The 11,206-nt window shown below is 39.8% G+C and overlaps 1 protein-coding gene across 2 annotated transcripts; it reads right to left on the minus strand.

The window, feature by feature from the left end:
• Positions 1-263: 263 nt before the first annotated feature.
• rilp (Rab interacting lysosomal protein) lies at positions 264-11,126 on the minus strand. Of its 2 annotated transcripts, XM_054742717.2 has the most exons (9): positions 11,016-11,126; positions 10,582-10,937; positions 9,531-9,654; positions 2,427-2,548; positions 1,376-1,561; positions 1,129-1,298; positions 928-1,059; positions 755-853; positions 264-608 (listed from the first exon to the last, which is right to left on the minus strand). In XM_054742717.2, exons 2-9 carry the CDS (start codon positions 10,906-10,908, stop codon positions 488-490), a joined length of 1,281 nt encoding a protein of 426 aa, XP_054598692.1. In that variant the 5' UTR covers positions 10,909-10,937; positions 11,016-11,126; the 3' UTR covers positions 264-487. The 2 variants fall into 2 exon arrangements, with proteins under 2 accessions (XP_054598692.1, XP_070399295.1); XM_070543194.1 differs by having other exon boundaries at positions 10,582-11,045.
• Between the last annotated feature and the right edge of the window lie 80 nt (positions 11,127-11,206).

Consider the following 11,206-nt stretch of genomic DNA (forward strand, 5'->3'; position numbering starts at 1 on the left):
GGTACATGGTAAAATGTCATGTTTAGAGGATTATTTAATCTAGTAGAATAAATATCTAAGCGTGAAATGCTTACGTTTTCTGTCTGAGATGAAATGAGCAAAATTTTAAACTTTTAAAAATATTTCAGATCACCAGACACAATTCTTACTAAAAAAAATAAAATATAGTTCAACCCATAATGACAATAAACATAAACATTACAGAATTTTTTTAGTTTTCTCCATAAAGCAGCTGAACAACAGAGGAAGACGAGTTACTTTCTTTGGCTTTTTGCATAAAATCTCTTAAGATAAATATAAAATTTGTGGTTTAATAGATTTCTGAAAACATCACAATAAAACTTTCCCTATAATAATATTTAATACCTGCATGGTGCAAAAGTATTGAAACAATAAAAAAGGATTGTTAAAATCCCTCGTTCTGTTTGTCTGTGGGTTTGTCCCCTGAGCCGGCCGACAAACACGAGGACATGTGGAAGTACCGGGTTTAAGAGGACGGCTGCTGCTCGGCGTCCTCGCTGGCCTCCGTGTGGCCAATGATCTCCCAGCTGGAGGCAGAGTTGTTGATGTGGGCGGAGCTGCTGCCCGACCGCGTCAGAAAGCCAAAGCTGCAGCAGACAGAGGGCGAGAGAGAGAGAGACCTGACGTCAGACAGGGATTACAGCTAAAAATAGACGAGCATTGACAGATCTCAGGACAGTGAGACTCATGCTGCTGTTGACGTGTTTTTTATAAACGCTGTAGATAAACTCACAGGTGTCGAATACGTGACTCAGCTGGTTTGTCAGGCCCGTCCACTTCTGTCCCGTCCATTTCTGTCTGCCCATACTGAGAACTCCTGTCTTCTTCATCACTGGAAGAGACAAAACACACATTCTTCACCTTCTGTGTGTTTCTACATCTTAAAGGTGTTTGTCTGACAGACACCTGCCACCGCTGCTGCATTCGTTCTCAGGAATCCCGAGCATCTTTGCCTTGATCAGCCTCCTTTTCTTCTTGATGGCAGAGCGGAGGGCTTCTAGGAGAAAACCTGGACATCGTTCCTCATTCAATATTTCCCTGCAGAGACCCGGCAGCGTTGTTACATTTATCAGGAGCATCAGCGCGCCTGGCTATGAGCAGACCCACCTCTGATAGTAGTTCAGCTCTTCTTGCACCAGGAAGAGGTTCGTTTTCAGCTCGTTTCTCTCAAACAGGATGTCCCGCACCTCCTTTTTGGTGAAGCACGGCTGATCGGGATCAGACTGGCTACGCGCCGACTTTTTGCCCAACTCATCTGTAGTTTGACTTGGACTGGACTGGTTTTGAATTAAAAAAACAAAGATTCAGGGTTTCTGTTTGTTACAAAAAACATGAGTGCAGACAGCGTACATACGGGGCTGGTGGTGCTGGTATCACTCAGCTGAGCTATGAGTCTTTCTATCTCTTTGTGTTTCTCCTTCAGGTCGGCCTCCACGTCGGCCTTCCTCTCTACGGTGCTCCTCAGCTGCGTCTGCAGCACGTTCTGCTTGTGCCGCAGTTCCGCGTTCATCTTCATAAAACGGTCCAGCTGCTCCTGAAGCTGCACACACACACACAGATCATGGATCTGCCTCACAAAAAGCAGAACAAACGCTCTTCCTTTTATTTCTACTGTTACAAAAACATCATCACACCAGAGCTGACACAAAAGGACAGGCTGACCAAAACCCAGACCAGAGTAGTCAAATCGATTTTATTGATTTGGGAAAAATTGTCGGGGAAAACTAAGATGAAGTATGAAGCCACGCCTCCTAAACTAAAGCTGTTTATGTTTGAAAAAATTAAATGCACACGACCGACATGTAAAATGATTTTTTGACAGTTCAGAGTGAAAAATTTGTTTTTTTCTTTTGTTTAAGGCGACTGAATAGGAACAGAAAGTTAGGCAGTAAAAAAACACACCCAGCTGCTGATCTATGCACTTTCACACACACACACACACACACACACACACACACACACACACACACACACACACACACACACACACACACACACACACACACACACACACACACACACACACACACACACACGAGTGAAGACAGTGCCCTGACTTATCCTCATCCAGCATCTATGAGAATAATCTCTGCCCTCTTTCCACGACAGTTCATCTATTGACTGTCTGGTGTTTTTACTATGTTGTTCACATGTTATATTTTATCTGTTATGCTATTTAAGTGTAACATGTGCACAAGTGTTTGTACGAGGTTTCTGAGTATAAAAAATTTCCTTTAAAAATCCAACCCAGCTTTAGAGTCACAGAGCATTTGAAACCATTAAACCAGAAATGTGTTTTTTATCATCTTATTTTACTTTTGCTGCTTTGCATACAAGTCAGTCCTTTAATCTGTCAGTGTGCAAAGGCAGGATAATAATTATGGGATGGATCTGTGTCTCCTTACCGCCTCCACCTCTTTGGAGATGGTGGTGATCTCCTGGGCTTTGGCCCTCAGCTCATCTCTCTGCTTGTCCACCACCTGCTTCAGCTTCAGCATCACCTCCCGCTCCTGCCTCTGGACTCGGTCTAACACACACACACACACACACACACACACACACACACACACACACACACAATTAAACAAAATCACTCCCAAACAGGCAATACCTTTTATAAATAAACTACTCAGACATTTTTCCATCTAGTGTTTTCTTGCCTGGAAGACCGTTCTATTTTTAAAGCATTAGCTAAAGGTGTATCTACAAAAGAGGCCACCACAAATAGAATTTCATTTGTAGAACAAAAGTTATTTTAAAGGTGTCGAACACTCGTTTCATCAGTACATTTTCAGTGGTCTGTGGTAGGAACAAATGCCTTGTAAGTCGTACTCAAGGGGAAAAAGCCCAGAAGCACTTGAATCAGAACAGAGAAGTCAGCTGGAGGAGAAAGTAGCTTCAGAAGACAGGATCTGAAGTAGCGCTGGACAATTCAATTCAAAAATACTTTATTAATCCCAGAGGGAAATTTGTTGCTGTAGTAGCTAATAATAATAATAATAATAATAATAATCAAGTCGTCAAAGAGTTATTGTGTATTACAATGGCTGTTGGCAGGAAGGATCTCCAGTAGCGGTCAATATAGAAAAAAAAACATATCAATAAAAAAGAATCTGATCAATATTAATAATTATTGATAATTATAATAAAATGTAGAAAATATATTTTAAATGGAGCTCTGGCAATTCGATGTCAATAATTTATGATAAAACAAGTTGGTTGGTTTTTCTGGAACTGCGCAGCTCTGGGTGGCTGCATGTCGGAGTAGCTCTGTTGACTATATGTAAGTTTTGCCTTTTCTTGGACATTTTTTCTTCTAGTTTCTCAAGAAAAACTGTATTTTTGAACACTTTACTTTTCCGTTTCTGGTGCTGTGAAGCTTGGAGGATTTTTACTGCTATTTTTTAGCTTTTTTCACTTTTTGAGCGTTTGTTATGATGCGTATCCATGGCAACAAGCTGGTTTACAATCGGGAGCAGCTGATTAACATGGGAAAGGCTGAAATAATACCTCCTCAACTGAAGCCACAAATCCCAAATGAGCTAAAACACAAGAAGCGTGGGTGCAGAGCGGGAGCAAAACAGAGACAGAGAAAGAGGAAATTCAAACCATCTCTTCCATCGATCATGATGGGCAATGTGAGATCACTAGCCAACAAGATGGAGGAACTCCAAGCCCTTTCAAGGACTCAGCCAGAGTTTCGGCAGTTTCAGAACCGCTGCAGGAGATAATGCAAAGAAAGATTCTCCAGAGAATCAAGAAAATGTTGGACAACCCTGAGCATTCTCTTCACAAGACTGTCTGACAACTGTTGAGGGTCTGACCTCATGAGGAAATTACTATGCAGTGATTTTCTCCAAAATGACTATGCTTAAATTGCTCTGAAAAGCAAATAATCACATCAGCGCCAAAAAACTTCATTTCCCATGATGCTTTGCACACTGAAGCATTGGGATGATGTCACCGCCTAATACCAGAAACACGTTCTGCGCATGTGCGGGAGGCGGGAGCTTGGAGCTTTCCCGCGACTTCAAAGACTATAAATCTTCAGAAAAGACAAAGGAACCTCGTTCTTTTGCCCAGGATACCTGGCGGTAAGGACACGCTTGTCGAACGCTCCGACTCCCTTGAGCACGCGGAAGCTCTAAGTGCCCAAGTTGAGCCCACGGGACCGCTGGAAAAAACTAAACTGCACGCCCATCAGATCTGCTCGTTTCTGCTCCCCTCCAGCTGATGTTTGAGGACACAGAACTGCGAAGGAAAGCAGCAACTCCATCCAGCTCTCAGAGACGCTGTAAGTTGTCAAACTCAGCACAAAAGAAACTTCGTTCTCTTTGTGTCCAGCCCGTGGAGAAACACTCACGGAGAACGCCAAACAACGGAGAAAGCATCAAACCGACGGATGATGCTGAAAACTGCGGAGAAACACGGAGAACCGTCAAATCAAACAGCGGGGCACGCCTTGCTGTTCTGGTGATCAGAAAACTCATTTCTCTCTCTCCTTTTCTTCTCCCGTTTCCTCTATAGTCCAGAATAAGCAATAAAGCCGCGCTATTGCTTAAAAAGTAGCTTCGTGTCTTCCTCTTTCGTTCCCAAACACGTCCGTCAGGTCATTTTGAAAGAATAAACTGCTTATTTATCATTGTTTGAATATCTTTAAAGGTTTCGGCCATGGCCAGGCTGATAAACTAAAAGATATTAACTTGTGATTAATCTTTTGTGTTGTTTCATGATCCTTTGAAATGTTTTGAGTGATTTAAGGTTAAGTTACTACTGATTCTAAGTGCTTTGGAAGTTAAAGTGCAAGTTGCCACCCACACTTTAGCCAGACAAAGGGGTCAGCCATCTTGTATTCAAGACTCCATTTTGAATCCATACACACGCACACACACACTACTCCTTTGTGAGAACAAAGGACCCCATTCATACATCCTCCATCACACGCAAACACATCCATCTTCAATTATATCACATGGTTATTATTCATTTATGCCACAATTTATTCATTTGATAAATTGTTCAATTAAATGTTATAAAATTCAGTTTTTCGTCTCCAGTAGCTTTGTTGTGTCGAAGAGAAGTCTCTGCTCCAAGGATTCTACGAACTTCAAGAAAGACTGATAAGAGTTTTGGATTCAATTTTTCCCCGGTTGAAGGGGAATGGTGCCCCGTATATCTAAGAATATCTTAATTAATTAATAAATCAGTAAATATTTACATATTTACAGAATTTATTGAAGAATCCAAAAGTAAGTTGAAGCTTACTAATTGTTCGCTCCTAATAACCCCAACACAACGGAAGAGTGTCTTCAGTCAGAGGCTTCTTCAGTTTCGCTGCAACACTGACCGCTACTGGAGATCCTTCGTGCCAACAGCCATTGTAATATACAATAACTCTTTGATGACTTGATTATTATTATTATTCTGAGCTACTACAGCAATCATTTTCCCTCTGGGATTAATAAAGTATTTTAATTGAATTGAATTGTGCTAAAAAATTGATTTTTAATCAATTCTCTGCAAACATTTGAATTAACCATTGTGTCCTTTTTGTCAGACTTGTAAAAACCAAAATACTGCTTTGCTGGTAAACAAATGTAACCTTTTGATGGGACAGTTTCCTCCACCGATACTTGCTGCAGCATATTGCTGTCTGTTTTAGTTTGAGAGGGGAGAGCTTGGTGACGGAGCGTGCCTGGGTCTGTGCTTCTGATTGGTTGGCATAGGTAGACTCTAGTACGGAGCTACCCGATAGGCGATAATAGAAAAAAGAAAGGAAACATTTTATTGAAGTTTTAATATACCCATTTTTTTTCCTATTATGCCGTACTTCTATATATATCATTATTGAATTATTGTCTAGTCCTCATCTGGAGTCTCATTTCCTAACATTTGGACACCTTGCCTCTGATTGGCTAACAGCAAAATGACTACTAATGACTCTGTTACCTCTGCAACACTGATATTTTATCTCCACAAATAACACAAGCCTGGAGGAGTTCTGCCATGTGGTGGAGTTGTTAATGCTAACGGTTAGCTTCTACTAGAGGAAACATTCTCTGCTGTCTCCTGGATGCTAAACCAACAACAGCCTTCCCCGTGTGATGTAGATCCATCAAGATTTTCACCATCTATTTTCTACCAGAAGCTAATGGGAGATTGGTGTAGGAGACTATTTTCATGTTCAGCATGCATGGAAAAACTCAGAGTGATCAATTATAATCAGAAATAATCATTAAAAATGTTTTTTTCAGTAAACCACACCTTTAAACTCAAGCCAAGGTACTAATGAAATTAGAAAATCCATAGAAACAGCAGTAAAAATATTTGGAAGGACCTAGAGATATCGTGTTATCTAAAGTAAAACTATTTTACTATTTTTGTGCAAAAATACATCAAGCCACTTTCCATTCACTGATGCTGAACTTTTTGGAGTGAAAAGTAAAGAATGGATGTTTTCAATCCAAGGAAAGACCCTGAAAGCTTTCATTATGAATCACTTCCTTTAGTTTTTGAATGAATTAACCTTTTACACTTGGTTCTGAAAACCAAACACTAAAGTCTCTAGAACTGAAATAACCAACAAAACCCAGAAGTATTGAAGCCACTTTCACTGAATTAAACAAACATTTCCACTTTCACAAGCCTCATGTTCATCAGATATAATGGGGAAGGATTTTTTTTTTCAGCAAAAACAAACAAACAAAAAAGCAAGAATCAGCAGTGGTTCACATTACAGTTAGATTTACACAAGCCCACATTTGGTACTCTTTCACTTTTCATTTGCAGAAGTTTGGAAATAAACGTGTTTAGTCTCTTAAAGTGAAACAGGCTGTTCGTTTGAGCTCAGCAGCATGAAGCAAAGATGGCTGACAGTTAAAACACTTTCACTATTTCACTTTGTTCTATTCAAAAGAACATGGGGGCTTTAACAGGTTAACATTGTGTACGTCTTTCGGTCAGCAACATCAAACATCTTATTTGGTGTTTCCCTTCAGTATTTAAAGAACAAGTCACCTCCTACCAGAGTCTTACTCAACTTCATGTTTGAAAAATGCAACAAATGCTGTTGCTAGGCAGTCAGAGAAGGCGAAGTTGCTAACAAATGCACACACACAGGCACACAATGGCATTGTGACATCATATGGTACCAGCTGGCATCACAGGGTACTTCTTAGTTAATAGCAATGGCAGATTAAAATTCAAATGTAGTGCAGAGTTTTTATCTGAAGAAGGCACATCACCGACAGTTTTAGGCATAATTTTTAAATTTGAAGTAAGATGCACTTAAATGCCAAATTATTGACTACACATGTCTACAGCATGATTAGACTCTCATTTATATAGTTTATGAGGAAAAAAATGTTGATTTGGTTGTGACTTGCTCTTTAATGATTATGAAGTCTAATCTAAAACAGGATTATATTTATAATATGTTGATATTTTTTCCGGAACTGCGCTGCTCTGGGTGGCTGCATGTTGGAGTAGCTCTGTTGACTATATGTAAGTTTTGCCTTTTCTTGGACATTTTTTCTTCTAGTTTCTCAAGAAAAACTGTATTTTTTTGGACACTACTTTTCTGTTTCTGGTGCTGTGAAGCTTGGAGGATTTTTACTGCTATTTTTTTAGCTTTTTTCACTTTTTGAACATTTGTTATTATGTGTAACCATGGCAACAAGCTGGTTTACAATCGGGAGCAGCTGATTAACATTGGAAAGGCTGAAATAATACCTCAACTGAAGCCACAAATCCCAAATGAGCTAAAACGCAAGAAGCGTGGGTGCAGAGCGGGAGCAAAACGGAGACAGAGAAAGAGGAATTTCAAACCATCTCTTCCATCGATCATAATGGGCAATGTGAGATCACTGGCCAACAAGATGGAGGAACTCCAAGCCCTTTCAAGGACTCAGCCAGAGTTTTGGCAGTTTCATATCCGCTGGAGGAGATAATGCAAAGACGGATTCTCCAGAGAATCAAGAAAATTATGGACAACCCTGAGCATTCTCTTCACAAGACTGTCCGACAACGGAAGAGTGTCTTCAGTCAGAGGCTTCTTCAGTTCCGCTGCAACAACGACCGCTACTGGAGATCCTTCCTGCCAACAGCCATTGTAATATACAGTAACTCTTTGATGACTTGGTTATTATTATTATTCTGAGCTACTACAGCAATCAATTTCCCTCTGGGATTAATAAAGTATTTTTGAACTGAATTGAATTGAATATTTAATTGTATAAAAACACTGGGATGTTTCATATAAACCTGTTCTGTAAACTCTGAAATTAGGTCTCAATTTTTCCACTGAAGAGTATGCTCTGATCTGTGAGATCGTGTCAGAACCTGGTAAATTGCCTGCACCGCAAACAGCACCACCAACCAGTCAGACTGCTTCAGCAGATAAACTCACTATTAAGCTGCTGCTTTGAATCCGTGCTATAAACGGCCGACAAACATCCACACAACAGCAACTACAGCATCTGTCTGCTTCGATGTACAAAAGCAGAAAAACTAGAAAAGCAAATGACCTGAAGGTGGATTTGCTTGTTTCAGGTGCATGAAAATATCGTTTTGGTTATGTTTTACATTTTAAAAATTTAAACTTCAGATGGAACTCACCTTGTAACAAATATATGATGCAGCAAAACGTTACTGAAGATCATGGAGAATGAGCATATATTCTATTTTTTATTATATTGATGTAATTTTAAAAATCCCTTACACCATAAGAACAAGATCCAGTTATTACTGGTTTAGAATGCCAACTCTGTCTAAGACATCAACATTCAAACCCTTCCTAATAGCTGGGCTTAGGGATCCAACAACAGGAAATCCAAGTACTCCCTGATACTTTGTGATGACTTTTTCTGTTTCTGGATAGAGATTAATGCTGCCGCTAATGCTGTGCTGCTCTGGGCGGCTGCATGTTGGAGTAGCTCTGTTGACTATATGTAAGTTTTGCCTTTTCTTGGACATTTTTTCTTCTAGTTTCTCAAGAAAAACTGTTTTTTTTTTGGACATTTTACTTTTCTGTTTCTGGTGCTGTGAAGCTTGGAGGATTTTTACTGCTATTTTTTTAGCTATTTTCGCTTTTTGAGCATTTGTTATGATGCGTAACCATGGCAACAAGCTGGTTTACAATCGGGAGCAGCTGATTAACATGGGAAAGGCTGAAATAATACCTCAACTGAAGCCACAAATCCCAAATGAGCTAAAACGCAAGAAGCGTGGATGCAGAGCGGGAGCAACTGGAGATCTACTGGAGATCCTTCCTGCCAACAGCCATTGTAATATACAATAACTCTTTGATGACTTGATTATTATTATTATTATGAGCTACTACAGAAATCAATTAATAAAGTATTTTTGAATTGAATTGAATTAATCAATAACAGATGCTCTCAGCAGTGTTCAGCAAAGGTCAAGGGGTTGATTGCTTTAGGGGTAGAGGTATTTGGAAATTTTCATAATCCAGATGTTAAAACTTAATGAATGACTTTGGTGTTTTATACCTTCAAGTACACAGCTGCCCTTTAGCCTGTTGTGTAGCTCCTCTCTGTCCCCCTGTAGCTGCTGCACCTGGAGCTGCAACTCTTCACATCTCCTCCTCCATTGCAACTCCTTCTGCTCCAACTCCTGCTCAAGAAAGGATGTGAAGATGGATGAACCCTGATCTGAGAGCCATAGATGATGTAACACCTGGGCACCAGAGTGTCATCACAACATTTTACATCAAAGAGGGTGTGTGACTTTCTTAAAATGTTACAGATGTTTTTGTTAAACTGTTGTTCAGACACCATAACTGAACCCCCAGTAATGATAGGCTATTTAACATCCGCTGTGTATTACACAGACCATTTAAGTGTGGATGCTTAATTTGACATGAAAAATGGGCACTAAAGATGTCTGATACAATAGAGAAAAATAGTCTAAACTAAATTTATTAGCAAAACTATAAAACCATAAATAAATGTATCCCTTTCACAATCACAGATTTGCATGTATTGAAAATCCAGTTGTATCTTTAATGCTAACTGTACAAATCATTAATGCTAATTAATTAGCATCTTTTCCCCACAGCAGTAAAGTTAGCGTTTTACTTTAAAAATTAGAACAATGTTAAAGTCTTGCTTTAAATTTTTAAATGCATTTTTATGTATATGAATATAATAAGTTTTAAAAATAAAGTTTATACTTTGAATAACTCTTTAATTAGCCGAATAAGCCGTTTTGCTGGTTACCTTGGCGACAAATAGCTGCTAGCAAGTTGGCAAACTAATTGTTTATATCTTAATGTCAAATTAAAATACACATTATAGCATTCTTTCATTAATTACCCGTTTTATAGTTGTTTCACAATAAAATATCATTGAATTTATTGTGCAAGTATAACAAGTTTGTATTTTTTCCCGTGAGATTAACTAAAAGTGTTAGCTAAAAGTGTCGCCAGAAGATCCCGCTGCGTGGTATGCTAACGCTACTTCGTAATAACGTAATAATAAAACCGTGGTTTATAAGAAAGGGTAATACTGTAGTTTACAAAATGGTGGTAATGTATCTCACCCGTATCTCGTTATCAGTGCCCTCCTCGTATTCCTTCCCACCGCGTTTCTTCTGCTGTTGTAGCTGGAAGGTCTCGAAGGTCCTCAGCAGCTCCTCTTCCCTCAGATTGTGAGCATGGTTCCTGGAAGCGAAGCTCTCCAGCAGCTCGAGCACTTTCACGATTTTCGGCACCAGACCCTCCACGCTCTGTTTGCCATAGCCGTCGATGAGCTTCTCCACCTCGGCACCGACCAGTTTGGCTATCTCGTAAACATCATCGACGGTCAGGGCGGAAAACGTCCGGCCAAAGCAGCCGTGGGAGCTGCAACTCTCCGTGTCCGTCTCCATGTCGCACAATTACGATGAAACGGATGAAACTAAAAAATAACTTTTGAACTAGCTTGAGTAAATGCACATTTCCACGCACCAACACTAATCAACCTGCTCTGACTTACCGTTCACATCAGCAGCTAAAGGATCCTCCTCCTCTTCTGGCCAACCAGAGCACAAACGTGCAACAACTTGAAAGATCTGCAGCTAAAACCTTCAACGCTGTAACAATCTCTAAACCCTGACTGAATTATCCCTGACTGAATTATGGTGACCGACTTTTGCACTCTCTGAAAGAGGAAGTAATATCCCCTAC

Source organism: Nothobranchius furzeri, chromosome 13, assembly GCF_043380555.1.
Source record: "Nothobranchius furzeri strain GRZ-AD chromosome 13, NfurGRZ-RIMD1, whole genome shotgun sequence".
NCBI classification, from domain to species: domain Eukaryota; kingdom Metazoa; phylum Chordata; class Actinopteri; order Cyprinodontiformes; family Nothobranchiidae; genus Nothobranchius; species Nothobranchius furzeri.

Coding starts and splice junctions, on each gene's coding strand:
- rilp (XM_054742717.2), bottom strand. CDS start 10,908: ATGGAGACGGACACGGAGAGTTGCAGCTCCCACGGCTGCTTTGGCCGG. Junction 9,655..10,581: donor GCACTGATAACGAGATACGG/GTGAGATACATT, acceptor TTTCTTGAGCAG/GAGTTGGAGCAGAAGGAGTT. Junction 1,299..1,375: donor ATACCAGCACCACCAGCCCC/GTATGTACGCTG, acceptor ATTCAAAACCAG/TCCAGTCCAAGTCAAACTAC.